The sequence below is a fragment of the Prenolepis imparis genome, unplaced genomic scaffold (genome assembly GCF_030444845.1).
Source record: "Prenolepis imparis isolate NDT839.2.m4 unplaced genomic scaffold, iyPreImpa1.0 SCAF_4, whole genome shotgun sequence".
NCBI classification, from domain to species: domain Eukaryota; kingdom Metazoa; phylum Arthropoda; class Insecta; order Hymenoptera; family Formicidae; genus Prenolepis; species Prenolepis imparis.
The window spans coordinates 18483659-18506872 of NW_028141162.1; the positions used below are offsets into that span (position 1 = coordinate 18483659).

The window sequence follows — 23214 nt, forward strand, 5'->3', positions numbered from 1 at the left end:
AATATACTTGGAATATAATGGCAATTAAAGGGATGAATATAATCCAAAAGAAAATTTATTTGTTTTGCTGTCTGAAATAAATAATAAGAAATCTGAGAATAAATCAAGGAATAAAGAAAGTTAAGAAAGAGAGAGAGAGAGAGAGAGAGAGAAATTTAGGATATATTACACATATATATATATATATATATATATATATGTAAACAAATCTCTTAATAGCACACACTATTATTAAATAATTACATACATAAGAAATTTCTATAGTATGATCTTAATACAATATTTAAGAAAGTAACATAATGTCAATCACTATTATCATTTGCCTTTACCTCTGGTGCCTTAGCACTTTATAATTTAATCAAAAATTTACAATTTCTTGTAACTTTTGAAATGATAAAATTTAATTCATAATTTGATAGATTCTATAGTTCTGCGTATGACGATATAATAACAAGCTGCATATATAGCTACATAACAACTTTAAGAACTAATTCTATCTTTAACTATTTTTCAACTTTTATTCATATGTATTACATATTATATTTATACTTTAATTCATTTTATCCTTATAATAACCTAATATCCTAATATCTAATTTTAATTAGACAATTTTAATAATTGTATAATGTTGAAAATATTAAATTGCTTATTTGTCATGAATTTTTGTATTTACCATTGTAAGATGTCGTAAAAAAGTTATATGTATGTGAAATAATTAGATATTTTTAATTTTCATAGATTAATACACAACATATGAGTATTACAATAAGAGTAAAAAAGTGTGTTACTAAAATATAAACAACTAAACATCGATTTTTTTATTGGACAAATAAATACAAAAACTTTTAATTGTATATAGTAGAATATATGTGTATTTTTATATATTAATTTGCAGTTAATAATCATATATTAAAAAGCATTTGCAATTTTTTATGAATGCAGTCAATTTTCTCAGTCAAAATTTGACTAAACATATAGTTTCTTGCAAAATATTCAATATTAAGCTCATTTTATATTGTCATATAATATATAATATTTGGGACAAAGTTTATAATTTTTTAATTATATGGAAATTATTTAAATTTATAATTTTATAATTTTGCTCCATATAATATATAGAAAAGATTTGAACAGAATATACATATATTGAAATAATATATAAAATATATATATGTATAAAAAAGATTTAAATATCTTATTGACACTGCGACGGAGATTATGCTCGTCGGTGATTTTGATAATAAAAAAACACAAATGTTCTAATTTAATGCATTTAAATAGAAAGCGAAAAATAATCAAAAACGAAACAGTTAAAAAATTGATAATATAAATTCAATTTAGAGAAAAATGTTTCAGACAAAAGTTGTAGAGGATTTCGAAAAAAAGAAGTTGGCGCTATTGACTTTTTTCTAAAAGTCAATTTTCAAGGTCATTTGAAGGTCATTTATGTTTTTTTCAATGAAATTATACTATAATTTTTTTTATATAAATCTCATAATTTCTCATAATATTCACTATAAAAAATTAAAAGGGTAAAGGCTCATTGAGTACGTTTACACGGCACCCTTAATCGGGTTTAATAACATCCGTAGTTATAAGACTGGCCAATCACAGCCGTTCCATTCTTTAGGGAAATGGCTGTGATTGGCCAGTTTTATAACTACAGATGTTATTAAACCTGATTAAGGGCCAATTTCACCAACGTCGGTTAACTTTAACCTCCGGTTAAACTATATCTTTGTCTCGTTTCAGATACGTTCATTAAAAAGAGACAAACATATAGTTTGACTGGAGGTTAAAGTTAACCGATGTTGGTGAAACTGGCTCTAAGGGTGCCGTGTAAACGTACTCATTCAGACAGGACGCGTCAAGCGTCAAGCAGCGAGCAGCAACCATTCAACAACCAATAAGCGAGGTAATATTAGCAATGGCGTAAAAAATATTGCCTCGCTTATTGGTTCTGCTCGCTGCTTGACGCTTGACGCGTCCTGTCTGAATGAGCCTTAAGATGGTCCAAAATAATTACGATCGATATATATATTTAACATAATATTTTATACAAATACAATAAATTTCGGTATAAAGGACTCTGACTAGCTTATTAGCCCTTACTAGTCCTTTATATCCGAATTTGTATTTTTATATCAGAGTCTTTTCGATTTTATTATTTTAAAATCATTTTTATTTCCAATATTTAAAGGTACTTTTACATGGTAGCATCGAGTGTCGAGCATCTGCGCAGAAACTCATGGCGCAGATGTTAAATGAAATATAGATTCTTAGCTTTTTGCTGCTAACAACATAATGAGTACGTTTACACGGCACCCTTAATCGGGTTTAATAACATCCGTAGTTGTAAGACTGGCCAATCACAGCCGTTCCATTCTTTAGGGAAATGGCTGTGATTGGCTAGTTTTATAACTACGGATGTTATTAAACCTGATTAAGGGCCAATTTCACCAACGTCGGTTAACTTTAACCTCCGGTTAAACTATATGTTTGTCTCTTTTTAATGAACGTATCTGAAACGAGACAAAGATATAGTTTAACCGGAGGTTAAAGTTAACCGACGTTGGTGAAATTGGCCCTAAGGGTGCCGTGTAAACGTACTCAATGAGTCGAGTCGATCAAAATGTTATATTCTAATATGCACACATTAGTACTGAAAATTAATGATATTAATTATATTCATTTATATTTGTTATATTTATTAATATTATTAGCCGCAAGAAGCTAAATTCTATCTCATTTGAGATCTGCGCCAACGCAGACGCTTGACGCTTGATGCTACCATGTAAAAGCACCTTAAAGGATAAAGGCCGTATCACACTAGCGATTGCTGTTGGCGGTCGCTGTCGCAGTTGCGGTTGCTGTCGTGCGTCGACCAATCAGAGCGCAGCTTGCAGCGACCGCCAACAGCAATCGCTAGTGTGATACGGCCTCAACAACTGTTGGTTAACAAGGGTACTTTCCGATTTACGCATGATGCGCATGAAGTGACAGAAAATCTATAGTTCATGCAGTGTTAGGATCCGTACGATAATTATCGTATATGTACAATAATTTTAACCATTGTACGATGTACGATGTACGATAGCACTTTGGTATCGTACGTAAATTTACGATAATTTGAGAAAATTATAGAATTTTTCAGCTGACAACACAAATTGACATATGGCTCCTGTACACAGGACGCGGTAAAGCTTGCTGCGCGGCAAGAAGCGACGTGGGCTGCGTTCGGAAACGTCACCCGAGTGCATTCCCTCTCTTTCTATATCACTGAGAGAGTAGTGATATAGAAAGAGAGGGAATGCACTCGGGTGACGTTTCCGAACGCAGCCGTGGTGGCCAATCGAAAGTTGAATTCAACTTTTTTATAAAGGAAGTTATTTCCGAAATAGCAAACATTTCATATTCACACACACATATATGTATGTGTATGAATTTAAAGAATAAATAAAATATAAATAAATTTAAATTTTTAAGAATAAAGATTTTTTTCCAGCGTCTAATATTGATAACGAACTTATTTGCGATTATCTCTAATATAAGAAATAATATATAAATGATTATTTTATTAATATTTTTAAAAATACGATAATTTTAGTTCAAATACGATAATTTGGCGCCACGCATACGATAACCGCCCTCTCGGGACCTGGGAACGCTGAGTTCATGTCACGCATATTATAGATTCTCTGTCACTTCATGCACATCATGCGTGAATCGGAAAGTACCCCAGGTTAGTTGAGCACTATACTATAAATATTAAATTTTCTCTTTTAAACATATGCAATTAATATAATTACAACAGATTACATAAATATATATTATTTATGGTAATTATTCAGTTTAGCGGCCTCACCTCAGATATCAATAAATTTGCACTCATTCGACGCGTTTTTGCTTAAAATGAAAGAATCTGGCAGAAAAAAGCGTCGCTCTGCCCCGCAAAGCGAAATATTAACAGTTAAAGTTGACTACTTTTGGGTTAGGAAATCTGTCATATCGACATGATGAGCACTCTCTACGGTCACATGCACATGCTCTGTGGTCATTTATACCATGAGTAGAACAGCTTAAGCCTAGTCTACAATGGCAGTAAGCAGTATAGAGTAAGCAGTAAGCAGTAAGCAGTATGAAATGGGAATTGCCCATTTCGTTGCTCCCGGTCTTTACATCCACTAAAAACAGTATACTCTCTATTCCTACAGCCTTGTTATTGCCATTGTATACTGTTTTTAGTGGATGTAAAGACCGGGAGTAACGAAATGGGCAATTCCCATTTCATACTGCTTACTGCTTACTCTATACTGCTTACTGCCATTGTAGACTAGGCTTAAGAAATTGACCAATCACAGTCGAGTTTTCTCCTCATACTTGACTGCGATTGATCAATTTCTTAAGGCTTAGGGCTTAAATCACCTATTGTGGACCCAGCGTTAAGCCTAGTCTACAATGGCAGTAAGCAGTATAGAGTAAGCAGTAAGCAGTAAGCAGTATGAAATGGGAATTGCCCATTTCGTTACTCCCGGTCTTTACATCCACTAAAAACAGTATACTCTCTATTCCTACAGCCTTGTTATTGCCATTGTATACTGTTTTTAGTGGATGTAAAGACCGAGAGTAACGAAATGGGCAATTCCCATTTCATACTGCTTACTGCTTACTGCTTATTCTATACTGCTTACTGCCATTGTAGACTAGGCTTTACTCTATACTGCTTACTGCCATTGTAGACTGCCCTTAAGCTGTTCTACTATACCACAGAGCATGCGCATGTTACCGCAGAGAGTACTTGTGTCATCGGTATGACAGATATCCTAACCCAAAAGTAGTCAACTTTAACTGTTAATATTTCGCTTTGCGGGGCAGAGCGACGCTTTTTTCTGCCAGATTCTTTCATTTTAAGCAAAAACGCGTCGAATGAGCGCAAATTTATTGATATCTGAGGTGAGGCCGCTAAACTGAATAATTACCGGTTAGGTTAGGTTTCGCTTTTATGTCTGTTTACACGTGCATTTTATATGCATTGTAAATGTTATGAATCATTTTATTAACCAATAAGAACAAAAAAATTTTTATTTTTATTCAAATTAAATTAATAAAAAAATTATTCGAATTAAATTAATTTAAAAAATCACTAAAGTATGAAATGTTTTCTATTTTGAATATGTTTTAATTTTATTTATACCTTACTCTTACAATAAAAATTTTAATTTTTTTATTTTTATTTATCAAAAATATGTAGTTGACAATTTTGTTGATTTTGACAAGAGAAAGTATTGTTTATACATGATTCTATTACTATAATTTTGAAAATTATAATAAAAATTATTAAAAAATGTTCTTTAAAAAAAACTTGTTTCTAAGTTTTATAGCTCTTTTTGAACATATTTAGCAATATCCTTTATATTGAGACAAAGACAAATATAATGTCTCCTCATATTGATTATTTTATAGAAAATTATTGATATTCAATATTATTTGTTACAGATATTTGTTGCAGATTTATGCAAGTTAAATATTTAAAAAATGAAATATTATAAGCAACGTCTAACACCAAAACATCAAGACTCCCAGCATTTATTATTCTCAGTGTTTACAGCAAATGATATAAGGAATTTAAGTGTGACAAAAATCAGAACACCTATACCTTTTAACATCCTTGGACATCCGCTAAAAGAAGGATTGTATGATCCATCTTTAGGTAAAATGTTTTATTCTAATATATTTTGCTATAAAAGATGTTACAGGTGTAACTATTAAATATTTTTTTTTATATAATAGATACTTTTCTATTTCTTGATTTTTTATAACAAAATTTTATAATAGCATTCTAATGATTTTCTAATGAATTTTTCAGGAATTATACTTTAGATTTTAGATTAAAATTGAACAATTTATACTTTATTACTGCAAAGAAAAAGATTATGTACTGTTAGTTATAATCTTAGTATTTATTTAAATAAAAATATTAATTTCAATGTAACGTTTCATTAAAATAAGGTTATGATTAAGATTTCAGTTTTTTTTTGCAATTATATTGAATTTTATTTATATTTATTATTATATTTATATTTAATTTATATTAAATTAGGACATTGTAATACATTAACAATAATATATTTTTTTTTATATGGTAGTTTATTATATGATTGTTTTAATGATAAACTATTATATCATTATTAAAAGAAAAATAGTTACAAATTTGTTTTCAAAAATTTTGTCTTTATTAGAGACATATTGTGCATGTACAAGCTTTAATATCATTAAATTTAATATACATACAATTATCATTAAATTATATATATATATATATTTTGTTTTTTTAATACAGGATGTTTATGAAATACTTACATATGTCAAGATAATAACTTGTTAGATATAAAGTAGAAAAAAGCTGTGTTATTTTTTATTCTATAATTTAATACATTCGATTTATTACAGGTGCAACAAGGAATTATTCAGAGATATGCAGCACATGCGGATATAGTAGCGCCAAGTGTTCAGGCCACTTTGGACACATAGAATTGCCAGTTCCCGTTGTCAATCCACTATTTCACAAAGGATTATCCACATTGCTCAGACTATCATGCTTAAATTGTTTCACTTTACAAATGCCACCATATATCAAGATGCTGTTATCTGCGAAATTAAAGTTGCTTTATCAAGGGCAACTCGGTGATCTTGAAGCTTTAGATCAAGAAGTAACGCACATAAAGGCAAATGTCCAAAAGGAAGAGGAACAAACGGAGTATATTCGTGATGTAATCGATGGTTACATGCAAAACTTCTTCAACAGAAGCAGATTCAGTCATTCCACGTCCGAAAATCACGAGTGTAATAGCAACAATATAAAGAATGTCAATACACAGTGGCATATATACATCGATACTGTACTTAAGGAATATGTCAGAAACAAGAGTGGGACATGCAGGAATTGCAACGACGTTCTGCCAAAAATTACGACGCTACAAAATAAGATAATGATCAGCAATAAACATGCCCCTAAGGAAATGCTGTCGCGCAAGGTGATCCATAAATTGGACACAGTGATGATTATGCCCGATCAATCCAAGGAATACATGCGACGATTGTGGAACAACGAAAAAGATTTCCTTCGGATAATCATACCCTGTTTAGAATCGGTGGATATCGAATATCCTACTGATATCTTCTTTTTCGAAGTAATACCTGTTCTACCGCCGATCGTGCGACCGGTGAACATCATCAATGGCCAAATGATCGAGCATCCTCAGACTTACATCTACAAGAGCATCATACAGGATTGTCTGGTCTTGGGAAACATCATACAAACGATTCAGAATGGTGGTACCGATCAGCTACCGCAGGAGAATCGACTCGTCTTCGAGCAGATAAGGGGGCAGACGGCTGTCGAAAAGTTACACAACGCTTGGCAAACGTTGCAGAACAACGTCGATCATTTGATGGACCGCGACATCAATAGAACCCCGGAATCTATCAACGGTCTAGGCTTGAAGCAGATTCTGGAAAAGAAGGAGGGTATCATCAGGATGCACATGATGGGTAAAAGGGTGAACTTCGCCGCGCGTTCGGTCATCACTCCGGATCCCGACCTAAGCATCGACGAGATCGGCATTCCCGAGGCTTTCGCCCGAAAATTAACGTATCCCACAACCGTGACACCCTGGAATGTCGTCGAGCTGCGACGATTGGTCTTGAACGGACCTGATGTCCATCCTGGAGCGGTTTTAATAGAGAATGAGGATGGCTCGGTGCAAGCTATCAAGAGTAACGACGCTATGCAGAGAGAAGCTATCGCGAAACGTCTGTTAACGACGACTAGAACCAACGAATCCTTCGTCGGCGTTAAAATAGTACATCGACACCTTCAAAACGGGGATATACTGCTGTTGAACAGACAACCGACGTTACATAAACCGAGTATAATGGCCCATAAGGCGCGTGTTCTCAAGGGAGAGAAAACGTTGCATCTTCATTACGCGAATTGCAAAGCCTATAACGCGGATTTCGACGGCGACGAAATGAACGCTCATTTCCCACAAAACGAATTGGCCAGGAGCGAGAGTTACAACATAGCTAACGTATGCAATCAGTATCTCGTACCGAAGGACGGTACTCCGTTGAGCGGTCTTATACAGGATTACATGGTATCCGGGGTACAATTGACAACCAGGGGTCAATTTTTCTCACGTACCCAGTATACGCAATTAGTTTACGCGGCACTCCCGACGTTACAGGGAGATATAATCCTCTTACCACCGAGTATCATCAAACCAAACTCTTTGTGGTCGGGTAAACAGGTTCTCTCGACCGTCATAATCAATATTATTCCCTCGCACAAAGCACGAATTAATCTAATCTCCAATACGAAGATAAACGCGAAGGAATGGCAGGTGGAAACATCGCGAGCGTGGAAATGCGGAGTAGAATTTAAGGATCCGATGACTATGTCGGAAGCTGAAGTTGTGATTCGTCATGGAGAACTATTATGCGGAGTGCTCGATAAAACGCATTACGGAGCGACTTCTTACGGCCTCATTCATTGCACTTATGAATTATATGGCGAAGAGTGTGCGAGTAAAATGTTGAGCGCGTTCGCCAAGTTGTTCCAAACTTATTTACGATACAGCGGATTTACCATGGGTGTCGAGGACATCCTGATAACTCGTGAAATCGACAAAAGACGTAAGGAAATAATTTCCAATTGCCGGGAAATCGGGGATGATATACAAAAGTCTGTTGCAAGAATAGCCGATGATACATCCACGGATGAACGTAAGGAGAAAATTGAGGAATCGTATTGGGATAATCCGAAATTTCGCGCGCAAATCGATCACAAGTACAAGAGCGCGTTGGACGTTTATACCAACGATATTAATAAAACGTGTCTGCAGCTGGGACTCTTCAAGAAATTCCCGAGTAACAACTTGCAGCTTATGGTGCAATCTGGAGCAAAAGGATCCATGGTTAATACCATGCAGATATCGTGTTTGCTCGGCCAGAGCGAACTGGAAGGCAAAAGGCCGCCGTTGATGATCAGCGGGAAGAGTTTATCGAGTTTCCTAGCATACGATCCGACACCTAGAGCCGGTGGCTTCATCGTCAATAGATTTATGACCGGTATCAAGTCTCAAGAATGCTTCTTCCACTGTATGGCAGGACGGGAAGGTCTCGTGGACACCGCCGTGAAAACCAGTAGATCCGGATATCTGCAGAGATGTCTCGTGAAACATCTCGAAGGGTTGGTGGTCGGTTACGATGCGACAGTTAGGGACTACGACGGTAGTTTGATTCAATTTTATTACGGAGAGGATGGTCTCGATATACCGGGTTCGCGATTTTTGCGAAAGGAACAAATGCCATTTTTGGTCGACAATAAAGATGCCATCGTGGACGCAAAATTACTGGAGCGTCTAAAGACGGATGATAATAAGGGGATCGTGAAGATGACGAAGAGAATTAAAAGGTGGGAAAGTAAAAATGGTCCCTCTTTGCAAAAGAAGAGAATCAGCGAATTTAGTAGATTCTCCAGCGAGAATCAAAATCCTAATTCTTCAAAAAGAAGATGCATCGATGGTCACAGCGGAAGAAGCAAAGCCGCATTATCCCTGATACGAAAGTGGATAAAGGCCAACGAAGAGGCGAAGGACATTTTTCGAGCTTTATGCGCTAGATGTCCCGATCCAGTAACGTCCAAATACAGACAGGATATAGAATTCGGTGTATTGCCGGAACGAATAGAGGGGTTGATAGACGAGTATCTTTCTTCTTCGTCGAAGATCAAAAAATCCTCCTTGAGAGATTTGTTATCCGTAAAACTTATGAGAGTCATTTGTCCACCTGGCGAACCGGTCGGCTTATTAGCGGCTCAATCCATAGGCGAACCCTCCACCCAAATGACCTTGAACACATTTCACTTTGCCGGACGTGGCGACATGAACGTGACTTTGGGTATTCCCAGATTGCGTGAAATCTTAATGTTGGCGTCGAAGAATATCAAGACCCCGAGTATGGAGATACCCTTCCTGAACGATCTACCAAATCTGGAGAAACAGGCGAAGAGACTGAGATTGAAATTAACCAAGTGCGTCTTGCGCGACGTGTTGAAAGACGTCACGATAAGTAGGAGGATGGAAGAGGATTCGCATAAAAGATTATTGCACACAGTAATGATCGAATTTATTCCTTACAAATCCTACAAAGGGGAGTTCTCCATTCGTCCGGAGGACGTGATTAGGTGTACTGAGAAAATTTTCTTCACTAATATGTTTAAGGAGATTCAAAAGCTCACCAAAGCGGGCAAAGTTCTGTTACACTTCGAAGGTGAAAAGAAACGAACGAGCGACGAGGATGCGATGATAGATCAGATTGATCCGGATGACACGATGCTGGAAAATACTGGAGAAAGAATGCGGATGGATTTAGGGGAGATGCACGAGTCATCCGACGAGGAAGAAATCGCGGAGGATGCTGACGCGACGATGAGCAGGTCACTGTCGCGTCATCAAGAAAATCAAGAATACGAAGATTCTGAAGGAGAAGGAGAAGAAGAGGTGGAAGATACGAATGATAAGGAGGAGGAAACGGATAATAATAATGCGAATAAAGTTCTCTCGGAAAACAAGGAGGATAATGAAGAGAATGATTATACTAAAGAGAGATTAAATAACAAAAAAAATGACAACTTTTCTGATAGAAAACAATCCGTCATAAGTATGTACGAGCATGCTGTCGATTATGATTATGACCAAAATAAATTATCATGGTGTAAATTCACATTTTGGGTAAGTACTTGTAGCTATATATATATATAAAATTTATTGTTACAATCTTTATATACTTTGTATCTCTTTGTAAAGCAGAATTTATAAAAATAGTTCAATCTGTTGAAGTACGATCTACGAAGTAATACTAAGGCCCTGCGCACAATAGAGAAAATATTAGGAACAAATATTAAATATTAGGAATAAGAATTATTTTAAAATAATAAAATCGAAAAAACTCTGATATAAAAATACAAATTCGAGTATAAAGGACTAGTAAGGGCTAATAAACTATTAAGAGTCCTTTATACCCGAATTTGTATTTTTATATTAGAGTTTTTCCGATTTTATTATTTTAAAATAATTCTTATTCCTAATATTTAATATTTGTTCCTAATATTTTTTCTATTGTGCGCAGGGCCTAAGGCTCCTGGGTCCTCGCCGCGGCTGTTAAATTGTGACGTCAGAGGCGAGAAAGCACATGCTGAAAATTCTTAGATGCCATTTTTAAATGAAAAAATATTTCGATGAAACACTATTTCAGATGGCTTTAGCACATTTTTAAAATACCTCTCGAAAATTATTCTTTTCCCTTGGCAGTCAATCAATAACCGTAAAATGATCGTAATATCACTTTGTCGTGCGGAATAACTGCGCATCTGCAAAGACCAAACGGACTGGGCCTCATATCACAGTCATTTATTTATAGCTGTTGATTGATTATAAAGGGAAAAGGGGATAGTTTCCGAGGTATTTTAAGAGTGTGCTAAAGCCATCTGAAGTGCCGTTTCATTAAAATATCTTTTTATTTCGAAATGGCATCTAAGAATTTTTAGCGTGTGTTTTCTCGCCTCTGACGTCACAATTCCAACATGGTCGGCGAGGAGCCAGGAGCTTTAATCCGTAATAATATAGGCTTTACATAAAAAAACGAGTAATACATATTTAATTCCTTTTAGTTACCGCTTAAAATGATCAAATTAGATTTACCAACAATAATTAGAAATGCGGCAGACAAAACTGTTTTATGGGAAACGCCGTGTATCAAGAAAGCTTTTACTTTTCAAAATAAAGGCGAAACAATTCTCAAAACAGATGGTTTAAATATAGTGGTAAGTGAAATCGTATCATGAACAATCTATAAATAGAAAACATACTTTTCTATTTTCTCTTTATATATGTATATTTCATTATTCTTTTTTATTGCAGGAGATGTTCAAATATGATAATATACTTAATTTAAATAAACTGTATTCTAATGACATCTACAATATTTCTCAAACATATGGAATTGAAGCGGCGAATAAAGTTATTGTGAAAGAAGTCAGGGATGTCTTCAAGATGTACGGTATTACTGTAGACTTTAGGCATCTAGCCTTGATCGCTGATTATATGACATTCGATGGCACATTTCAACCACTTAGTCGGAAAGGAATGGAAAATTCCGCCTCACCATTGCAGCAAATAAGTTTTGAAAGCTCGCTAGCTTTTTTGAAAAGTGCGACGTTGCAAGGTAATGGATTTTATATAATTAGAAGTAAGATGCAAATATGTAATTATATTAAACTTCAAATGTGGGATTTCGTCAAGATAAACAAAGAAGGATCTTCTATGTATGTAAAAAATCTTGTTTGTTTCTTTGATGAATATCCCAACGGAGGTTTACATTTTGTAATATATGTATACAGGATGTCCCACATAAAGTGTTACAAGCTGTTTTCTTCGCCATTGCTAGAAATATTAACTGGATTTTTTTAAATTAAATGGGACAAGGTGCCTGAAAATTTGATGGATAAAAAATGTTGGGGCTTTTAAGAAACAATAGGGGGGCCTCTCTCTTCATTTTTCTTAAATGGAACCACTATAATTTTTTCATATAAATCGATTTCTTGCAATATTTGGCACAAAAAGTTATAAAGATAGGATGATCAAAAAGTGAATGATTTACGAGATATTTTGTACTTTAATGATATAGTGACATAATTTTACATAAACTATAAAATATCTCGTAAAATATTTATTTTTCAAAAATTAGCATTAGATGATTCCATCAATATCAAATAATTTTTATTTGAAACATTTTTTAAGATAACGCGAAGTTTCTGAGATATTTGTGTGGATCTTGTAAAATGGTACACTCTGTATATGGAAGTCGTTAAAGTTCTGTAAACATCTTGTAATCATTTGATTACAAGAACTAGAATTGCAATTCAATATCCTGAAATTTTTAATTTCAATCAATATGTGTATTGTACGCATGCGCAAACGAACATGTTTTGTGTATAATGTGTATATATATATATAATTTTATTTCTGTATATATATATTTTATTTTTCATGTATAGGAAAAAAGGATGATATATTATCACCTTCGAGTAGACTGATGTTGGGACAACCGTGCAAATCTGGCACTGGAGCATTCTCTGTATTACCATCATTACACATGTAAAAATACACAATATCATTCTCTATGAATGCATAATTATATTTTATGTTTGTAAGTTGATTACATACTTTTGCAAAAAAATCGCAAAAAAGATATAATAAAATGTTTCCAGTTTATAAAAAAAATCAGCTTTCTTTCAATGTCTAAAATGCACAGATATCTATACTACTAGATCGCTAAATTCGTCAAAAGAGCAGTGACTGGCCCGTTGTTATTCTTTGGGCCGGATATTACATATGCACTACATATACCATCACTATTTTGTTGTAAAATATCATATTGCCGAATCCAGAAATCCGGCCGACCATAGATCAAAATCTCAAATCAGCGACTTAGATTTAGTTTAGACATCTGTGACACAATACAAAATTCGCTGTTTTTATTCATATGCATAAATAGCTATTCAATACGGTGTGTCTAAAATAGTGCTAATTCAGTATTATTTTTGTTTAAAAAAAAATATATTTAAACAATCCAGAAATCCGGCCGACCATAGATCAAAATCTCAAATCAGCGACTTAGATTTAGTTTAGACATCTGTGACACAATACAAAATTCGCTGTTTTTATTCATATGCATAAATAGCTATTCAATACGGTGTGTCTAAAATAGTGCTAATTCAGTATTATTTTTGTTTAAAAAAAAATATATTTAAACAATCGTGATATATTATTTATTTGTGTTTTTGAACTGTATTTTTCAGTTTTTCGACATTTGCACCAGAGAAAGTCTCCAACTAAAAAAGCAAAAATTTCATTTGATTATTGACTGTTCTTTCTCTTCAATATTAATGTAAAAAATTTTAATGTTTAAAATTAAATCATTTCGAATGTAATACATACCACTTTGCCTTCTTTTATAAAAATAAATGTAGGCATACTGGATATTTCATATTCAGCAGCAATATCTTCGCATTCATCCACATCAACTTTGAGAAAAACAACATCCAACAGTTCCTGTATATAAAGAAGATATTTACATTAATTAAAAAATTTTTATAATACTTGATGGGGATAATGAAATGAAAAGAATTGAATGTGATAAAACCTTTGACAGTTCTTCAATTAGTGGTCCAATCATCTTGCACGGTCCACACCATACGGCAAAAAAATCAATAACTACCAAACTATTGCCTGCTTCTTTAAGCTTAGTCTTCAAGTCATCCTATAACAAATGAGAGAATAATGATTATGTTGATTTTTTTTCATCAAATATATGTGTATATCAATTAAAACACAAAAATTATATAAATTATTATTGGAAAAATATATATTATGTTAGAATATATTAATACTCTTAAATGTTAAATATACAAGCCAAAATTAGACCGACAAACTTCAGATAGTTAAGAACATTAAAACAAGTCAATTTTGTCAATTTTATAACCACCTGAAATTTGTCGGTCTAATTTTGAGACACCCTGTATATATATAAATGAAGTAAAAAGAAAAAGGAAAATTACTTATATGATAGCTATCACAGAGATACAGATAAGATATAATTTACTTCAATAATGCTGCAGAATGATCTAGTAAACCCAAATAAAAATTAAGGCAATACAAATGTTTGTATCTTAGGCTTATATAATTTTTTTCTTATCGTATAATCTAAAAATACATTTTTTAAATTTTATTTCCTATAATTTCTTCCCGAATTATTAGTTAAAAGTGAAAATTATGCAATTCCATTAAAATATAATGAATATTTAATCCAGATTTAGAATTCACGGGCATCTTGCGGTTTTTAAATTTTTTATTTAAATCTTATTTTGTTGATATTCTCACATTTTTTTATTTTTATAAACGCGCTTATATTTTGATTTATTATTTGATTTATATTTGATTTACGTCACAGCAATCAGTCCAAAAAACACATATTTATTCGAAGTAATTACTGCGATAAAAAAAATACCGCGATTACTGCAAAATTACTTTTCAAATTTTATTATAATTATTAAATTATTATTTATAGTAAATTATATTCATTTTGTTAAAAATTAAATAATTAATTAAATAATACTCTATTTTATTCGATTTCTATTTTATTACAAATTATTTTACTATATACTATTCTTCACACATATATACTGGCAAAAATAAGGCTTTAATTATTCTTAAGATTAAACAATTTAAAAATTAATAAGTATTGTGTGATTATTAATTATATTCTATAATTTAGAGTGAAATATACATATTTTTTTTCGTCCATTACCTATTAATTAATTATATATATTTATTATTATTAATTATTATTATAGTTATTAATAGACATGTACGTGCAAAAATGTGTTTTGTTTAAAATAAAAAAAGAGATAAGTTTATTAGACTTTATTTTGCATGCTTTTATAAATAGATAACTTTTGTTAATAAAAAACAACTAAGTAGCTCAATTGTCATTTGTTGAATTGCAGAGAAATTCTGAGAATTCTTCTTCAATCTTGAAATTGAACTGCAAAGTTTCTAATTACTTCTAGGAACTCTAATTAATATCGATGTTAACATATTGAGCGTTATGTAGTCATATATATCATCATACGTATCATGCGATACATCATGCATCACACTTGGAAGTTAAACATTCAATGTAAATATTTATAAATATTTATATTGTTTTACATTTAGTATATATTTAGTAAATATTTAGTATACCCATAATGTTATTAATAAAAATATATTTATTATATAAGTATATTTAATTAATTAATAATATTTTATAACTATAATAAATATTTACAATATTTATTATTAAATTTATTATTAAAATACTTAGCACTTAAATCTCTGATCTAGAAAAGATCTTAATTTTATGATGTAAAATACGTAAAATTTTACTTTAAAAAATTATTTAATTTTAAATATGAAAACATACACACGTGATCATATCTGATATCAACTATCTACTTTTTCTATGAATATGTATATGAGATTGCACACATTTTGCTGATTTTGCAACGTCGCATCGCTGTCTATATATTCGATATTCTATGCAATATAAATTAACTCGGATGAAGTATATTTCCGCTGTAAATTCTCGAAAGTTTTACAAATGTATATATAGTATACATATATATAAATGTATGTATAAAAAGTAAAATTAATAATTAATTAAATTTGTATAATAAATTAAATTAAATTTAAATAATAATTCTTTAATTTTAACGCGACGATATATCAAAATCTTACAATCATGAATATTTTTTGTGATTATCTGATGGGAAAAAAGGAAGGAGGAGGGAGGAAAGAGGAAAAGAGTCTAATGGGAGTCCCGAGGCAAACTGAAGAATGCTAACACCATTAACCATTGTCGATTATCTGATATAAAAGCTTAAGAGTTTAGCTTATATATGTTTAGCATACACCGTTATTGATTTTACAATTTACAATTATAGATGTTTGTAAGTATACTTATATACATATTTTTCTTTATGACACGATATACATTCTTGTGAATATTTTATCTATGATTGTTCGAAATTATTATTGTTTATTCCTCTGGTTCCTATATTTCTTAAGATATAACATATAAGTGCGACAAATTTTTCTTAGCTACGCATATTCTTACAAGTATAACAATCTTTAATATATTTATTGTCAATTAAACATTTTTTAAAAAACAGTAAAATTTGTATGTTCAATTTTAAAAACTTGTGAACCTCACTGCAGCCATTTTGAATTATGACATCAGAAGCGAGAAATCACGCGAGTTCTTTTCTTAAGAAATTTATTGAAATAAATGTTTTCTGGAATGTTGCTAGTCATGTTTGATAATATGAATTAGTAAAATACGCTTTTGAATTTGACTAATAAAATACCGAAAACTTTTTGATTCATAAAATAAATAGCTAATATAAATCTTGATCGTCATAAGCAGGTCTTATTAAATATAATATAAGATAACAAAAAAGTTTTGTCATATTTTACTAATTTATATTATTGACCATAAATGGTTATATTAAAAAAAATATTTTAATGTAATTCGCAAAAAAAATCATAATTTCACGCTTTTGACGTCATAATTCAATAAGAGAGCAGGAGTCTTTAATTAAATGAATATAACTTCCAATAAATATTTGTATGTCCTAGAAATATGTTGATTATTTATATATATTATATATATATGTCGATACGATGCCATCGTGGCATTGATGTGTTCACCATATATTCATGCAACGTGTTAATATATATAATATTATCTTATCAATGATTGCGTTTAATTGTTACACCGGAAAAAAAAAGCATTCGACATAAAACCGCGTCATACATCGTTCGCGAGAACCAATCAAGACTCCATAGTGAAACGATGATATAATTAAAATTGTTTAAGATTGACGTAATGTTCGTTCTGTGAATCATTCGTCTTCTCCACGAGTCTGTGGAGCCATTTCGCAAGAATCGCGTTCGGATATTGTATTGGCAAGATTGGAGTAACGAAAGGCTATCTCTTTCTTTCTCGTGGGACAATGTGTAGCGAAATCGATTATCTTCAAGGACGAGACCCAGGATCGAGAGCCAAAAAGGTTCAAAAGAAAAAAAAAACTGGAACGAATAACAGTGTTGCCACGCATTATAGCCTTCTTTATACAACTATTTTCTTATAGATAGCATGCAATTGGGAAGAATATTGTGTGCTTTTTTTTATTATTTTATTTTTTATTATTAAAAGTTATTATTTTATTTTTCTATTATTATAATGCGTGCATATATTCACAATTTAAAATTATTATTCAATCTGAAATAAAATTTTCTTTTCTATATAAAAATAAAAAAATCGATATGATTGTGCAATACAATTTGTACCGCTATTTTTGAGTGCTTTCATGCATAATGAGAGAAGTGACATAAAATCTATAATATACGTAACGTGATCTATAGATTTTTTGTCGCTTTATGCGCATCGTGCTTGAACCGGAAAACACCTTTTCGATCAATCTGATGGAGTAACACATGCATCGCTATTTCTCCAAGTTTGATATATTCGATTCTTTGATGCTTGGCAACATTGCAATATGTGTGTGTGTGTGTGTGTGTATTTGCAGCTCTTTACATTCAAGGTTATCTCATTGCATAGATCCGTGTAAACCGCGTTCCGATTATTATATATGCATATACCCGGTGATTCATTTACAGATAAATTATTATTTATTGGAAATTATGGAATTCTATTAGCACTTACGGAATTCTGAATGTGAACGACCTCTCCCTCGTGACCCATCTTGAATTACGGTATGCTTTCAAGAAATTGATAAGAACTGTATCAACAACAACTATGTACTACGGTAACTTGAACGCAAGTGATTACTGATTGTGTCTGGCTCCGTCACCGAAGAGTCTGACCATGATGTAATCGCGTACACAATCACACAGTGTTGGTCACGGTGTTGGTTGTATGCCGAGCTGGTCTTCACGCATGCGCTAAGCGCAGGAAATCCAAATAACGAAGTGTTGTGGACGCCGAAATTTTGGCGGGATCTTGACCAATTTTGATTGGGCGCAATATGAAAGAGAATAAAATAGAAAATATAAATATGAGAATTGTGATATTTAAATTTTTAAAATTTTTATTAATAAGTATAGAATTTATATTACAATAGTCTCTACAAAAAATACGAAATTTTTAAACGTTCAAAATTATTAAATAATTTTATGTATATCAAATGTATTTTATAAAAATTAAATTATATTTATAAATAATAATGTATATATATAATTTTATAATAAATTTTATAATAAATTTAATTATAACAATAAAAAATATAATTTTATAATAAATTTTATAAAAATGTATTTTCTTGCTGAAATGCTCCCTATACGTTTTTGAAAAGCATCCAAAGACCGCGAATTTATTTCTCAACGTTGGTAACTCTGAAACCAGAGTTTCGCGTTTTCATCGCGCGGGGTCTCCGTCATCAGTTCTAAGAATTCTAGTTCGGAGTTCGGAGTCTGACCGTCAGGTGTCAGGATAAAAGACCGGCATGAGCGCTTTTAAGTTTATGGTACAACTGATAATGATAAATTGCAGTATTGGAGTATATTAGAGCGATTTAGAGAATAGATTAAAGTGAAAAAAATATATATATAATAGTAAATAAATTCTTGTATTTGTAGTGCTCAACCAGAAAGTGGGATAAGGAAAGTGGATGGAGAAAAAGTGGGATAGAGAATACAAAACGACTATTTCTCTCACAATTCACAATCTCTCAGTCATAATTTGTCGTAACTTCCGTCTTCACTTGGAGGGAATATATCGGGTATATATATGTTATTATCTCTACTCCAGTTGATTTTAGAATGCATTCGTAATCATTTGCTACTTTTTCTGCAAATTTGCAATACTAATTTATCATAACAATTTATTATATATGAAATTTAAAATTTACAGAGAGAGAGAGAAAGACAGTTGGAAGTTATTTATCTCTGCATATGATTGTTTTGGAGCATCCAGGCAAAACAAATTGCAAATTGCGAATTGCGAATTGCGAATTTGAATGGTCTACAACATCACGTGGTGGCGATTTCAATAGATTATTTCTTAGATATTTACTATATATAATATACTTTGACATATCTATACTGTTTGACGAACTCTCCATGCTCCGGTAACAATGCTGTGCCTTTGACAAAGCCTGCTTGAATGAAGGGTAGCCTAGTCTTGATCCTGAGGCTTATCAGTCGGGACAAACGAACGGTCCCGCGCCGATATTTAAGCCTGACGACGATGGCGAAGAGCAAATTCGAGTATGTCAAAGAGTTTGAGCGGGATGACAACTGTTTACCAAACTGCTGGATCGTAATTAGGATAGATGGCAGGAATTTCTCCAGATTCTGCGAGACGCATCAGTTTATCAAGCCAAATGATATGGCGGCTTTGGAGCTGATGAATCGTGCCGCGATCACAGTCATGGAGGACTTCAAAGAAATTATACTAGGCTACGGTCAGAGTGACGAGTACTCATTTGTCTTCCGCAAGGACACGCAGCTCTATAAACGCAGAGGTATACATCGTGTTAAGGATATTGGAAAGTTTACCTGATCCAAGAGAATTAAATTACTTTAGCCACAATTGATATAAGTATTTTTCGGGATTTATTAAAAATAAAATCTCGAATTGAGATTTATTTAATTTATTGGTATCATATCGAGGAAAATTACTGCCCTGTGCACAATGAATCAGATTAATTTTCAATGAAAAATTAATTCTTCCTTGAAACTGATACACTTAAAATCATCAACATTTAGCTCTTACTAGCCATTAAAATTTAAATAAGCATTGTTTTTAATTTTTTGTATTGCATATTGTATTATTGTGTATTTTACTGGAACAAAACAGTTATTTGCTTTAAGAATGCAAATTTATTTTACAAACAAGTTGAATAATTTCAAAAGGCAAATATGAAAAAAAATTTTTTTTAATGTTTCTTTCAGAATTATTAAGGTTATTTATATTCTTGAAAATAAAGTTTTAAGTATATATTTATCTATTTCTTGCATATTGTAGCTAATATTAATATATTCAGATCATATATAATCTTAAAATTTAAATTAAAAAGTTTAAAATTAAACATGTTTGTTTTCAAATTATTAACAATATTTATTTGATTGATTATTATAATAAATGTTGAAAGTATAATTGTTAAAGATTATATTTCCTCTTTTTCTAACTATAAAGTTCATCAATTATTTTATTAAACTTAATTTAAGTACTATATATAGTATAAGTTAAATTAAGTTTTATAAGCTTAATTAAACTATATTTGAAATTGATTATAGTCAAAAAACAAATTGACACTTTTTTTCAAAAATGTGTAAACACAATTAATACGTGGAATTTTCATTGTTAATTATGCTAATCGACTATTATATCTATAAACATACTTTTTCATAATATTTTCATGTCATTTTCTGTTCCAGCATCGAAATTATTGTCTAATGTAAATTCATTATTCGCTTCGTCGTACGTTTATCATTGGCCACACGTCTTCAGAGGCAAAGAATTGTATTATCCACCTTCGTTTGACGCACGTGTTATATTATATCCGACAGATAAAAATTTAAGAGACTATTTAGCTTGGCGACAGGCTGATGTACATGTCAATAACTTATACAACACTTGTTTTTGGAATCTCGTTTTAAAAGGAAAATTAACTCCAAGTCAGGTATTATAATATTCTAAAAACGAAAAGATGTGATATGTAAATCTTATACACAGTATTATTATAGCTTAATAATTGTTATACATTCATATATATATATATTATATTTATTATATATATACAAACAAATATGTATATTCTATGACAATCATATTATTTTTCAACGACAATGTCATTAATTTTAAAATTATAAATAGCAAATTCTCAACAAAAGCAAAACTTTAATAAAAATTTTATTTAAGAGTTAATCTTTAGATATTGCAAAATTAAAAAATTTATTAGTACAAATATTATACTATTAGTACAAATAATAGTTTTTTTTTATCAAATTGGAATAAATAATAGTTTTCTTATCATTTATTAATGAACAATTTATTTTAAATTCATGAAAAAAATTTGTCCTTAAAATATGATATTTGCAAAAAACAAAAAAAATCTATATAATTGCAAAAAAAGTTTTTAGTTTGATTATTATGATTGATTTATATTAAATTGACAGAAGTTTCTTTTTATAAAATTTCACAAATTCTAGACTGTATTTATAAATTCTAATAAGAAATCTAAATGTAATATTGAAATATAAATATACAGACAATAGTTTAAATAAAAATTAAAAAAAATAGATTTTTATTATGTTTTTTAATAACAATTTATATAATGACAGTTTATAATTACAATTTTTATATATACATACATAATATACTAAATTATACATAATTTAAAAAAAGAAGCATTTTTATTAAACAAATATCTTTCTCATACATGTATATCTATGTTACAGGCAGAAGAAAAGCTTAGAGGCACTTTAGCATCGGATAAGAATGAGTTACTTTTCCAAGAATTTGGTATAAATTATAATAATGAGCAACCATTGTTTCGGAAAGGTACAACGCTCATTCGGAAATTAGTGCCCGACGGTACAGGAAAATTAAAAACTGCTATAGTACCCTTGATAGAGGATATTATCGGTGACCGTTTTTGGAAAGAGAATCCCGAAGTGATTGGTTTGAAGAGTTTAACGACTTATCAACCATCGAACTTAGTGAATAATGTTAAAATATCTGTGCCTCCTTCACCCACCACAACAAAACATGGGAATAATGTTTCATCACAAGTAATTAACATGAATTCATCAATCAAGGAGGAAATACATTCTAATAGAAACAGAGAGACAGACGGAGATCGAATGCAGTGTGAAAGTGAACGTAGAAAATAAATTTGTATTTTCTTTTTTTTTTATATACAATAAAATCATATCAAAATTGTATATATATTTCATAGTAAGAGATAATGTTAAAATTTTACCAAGAGAATCCTTATTAATAAATAAATGAATGTTGCAGCAAAGAAATAAAGTTCCTTAAAAAAATAATTGTTTAAAAAATAACATATTAAGATGAAAAAAAATGTTTTTTTTGAGAGATGTGTAAATATGTATAGATAGACTCTCAAATAAATTCATCATTCATGTATGAATTCAGTGGCCGATTTAAACAATAATAAATTATTTTATTATTAGATAAAAATATATAAAAAAATTTGTTTTATTCAGCAATAAAATTGTAGCAGCCTACAATTATACAAACAGCTCTAAGATAATAAGAAAGTAAAATTATTGATATTTTTTTTCCCAACTTCTTTCTTTTAAAGAAATAAATGCAGGATTGATATATGTATTATATATAAAATTAAGATCTTATTTATTATATTGTTAATCGTATGGAATGCAGTATATATTTTTATTATTTGATATTTACAATTATGAATATAATTAACTATTTTAAACAACTATTTTGTATTTTCAACATAGAATAATATGTGATTTATATTAAAGATTATAATAAACG

The 23214-nt window shown here is 31.0% G+C and overlaps 3 protein-coding genes across 5 annotated transcripts; 2 read left to right on the forward strand and 1 right to left on the reverse strand.

Annotated features, from left to right (window-relative positions):
- Window positions 1-3657: 3657 nt before the first annotated feature.
- Window positions 3658-13909, forward strand: Rpi1 (RNA polymerase I subunit RpI1). 2 transcript variants are annotated; one of them, XM_083037125.1, is made up of 6 exons: window positions 3658-3742; window positions 5497-5710; window positions 6451-10793; window positions 11732-11884; window positions 11982-12285; window positions 13118-13909. In XM_083037125.1, the coding sequence occupies exons 2-6, from the start codon at window positions 5536-5538 to the stop codon at window positions 13219-13221; spliced, it is 5079 nt and encodes a 1692-aa protein (XP_082893251.1). In that variant the 5' UTR covers window positions 3658-3742; window positions 5497-5535; the 3' UTR covers window positions 13222-13909. The 2 variants fall into 2 exon arrangements, with proteins under 2 accessions (XP_082893251.1, XP_082893252.1); XM_083037126.1 differs by lacking the exon at window positions 3658-3742 and adding an exon at window positions 4710-4953.
- LOC145935646 (thioredoxin-2) lies at window positions 13237-18590 on the reverse strand. Its single transcript, XM_083037130.1, has 4 exons — window positions 18391-18590; window positions 14266-14382; window positions 14061-14174; window positions 13237-13954 (listed from the first exon to the last, which is right to left on the reverse strand). Exons 1-4 carry the CDS (start codon window positions 18427-18429, stop codon window positions 13892-13894), a joined length of 333 nt encoding a protein of 110 aa, XP_082893256.1. The 5' UTR covers window positions 18430-18590; the 3' UTR covers window positions 13237-13891.
- Thg (tRNA-histidine guanylyltransferase) lies at window positions 17507-22972 on the forward strand. Of its 2 annotated transcripts, none has more exons than XM_083037129.1 (5): window positions 17507-17734; window positions 19323-19465; window positions 19597-20209; window positions 21126-21370; window positions 22149-22972. In XM_083037129.1, the coding sequence occupies exons 3-5, from the start codon at window positions 19849-19851 to the stop codon at window positions 22581-22583; spliced, it is 1041 nt and encodes a 346-aa protein (XP_082893255.1). In that variant the 5' UTR covers window positions 17507-17734; window positions 19323-19465; window positions 19597-19848; the 3' UTR covers window positions 22584-22972. The 2 variants fall into 2 exon arrangements, with proteins under 2 accessions (XP_082893255.1, XP_082893254.1); XM_083037128.1 differs by lacking the exon at window positions 17507-17734 and adding an exon at window positions 19121-19210.
- Window positions 22973-23214: the final 242 nt, after the last annotated feature.

What these genes read in the sequence shown, in the direction of transcription:
- Rpi1 (XM_083037125.1), top strand. Translation starts at nt 5,536, where the DNA reads ATGAAATATTATAAGCAACGTCTAACACCAAAACATCAAGACTCCCAG. An exon ending in GGTGTAAATTCACATTTTGG is followed by an intron (nt 10,794 to 11,731) that starts GTAAGTACTTGT and finishes AATTCCTTTTAG; the next exon opens with TTACCGCTTAAAATGATCAA. An exon ending in GAAAAGTGCGACGTTGCAAG is followed by an intron (nt 12,286 to 13,117) that starts GTAATGGATTTT and finishes TTTCATGTATAG; the next exon opens with GAAAAAAGGATGATATATTA.
- LOC145935646 (XM_083037130.1), bottom strand. Translation starts at nt 18,429, where the DNA reads ATGGGTCACGAGGGAGAGGTCGTTCACATTCAGAATTCC. An exon ending in TAATTGAAGAACTGTCAAAG is followed by an intron (nt 14,175 to 14,265) that starts GTTTTATCACAT and finishes CTTTATATACAG; the next exon opens with GAACTGTTGGATGTTGTTTT. An exon ending in TTATAAAAGAAGGCAAAGTG is followed by an intron (nt 13,955 to 14,060) that starts GTATGTATTACA and finishes TTGCTTTTTTAG; the next exon opens with TTGGAGACTTTCTCTGGTGC.
- Thg (XM_083037129.1), top strand. Translation starts at nt 19,849, where the DNA reads ATGAAGGGTAGCCTAGTCTTGATCCTGAGGCTTATCAGTCGGGACAAA. An exon ending in GCAGCTCTATAAACGCAGAG is followed by an intron (nt 20,210 to 21,125) that starts GTATACATCGTG and finishes TTTCTGTTCCAG; the next exon opens with CATCGAAATTATTGTCTAAT. An exon ending in GAAAATTAACTCCAAGTCAG is followed by an intron (nt 21,371 to 22,148) that starts GTATTATAATAT and finishes TCTATGTTACAG; the next exon opens with GCAGAAGAAAAGCTTAGAGG.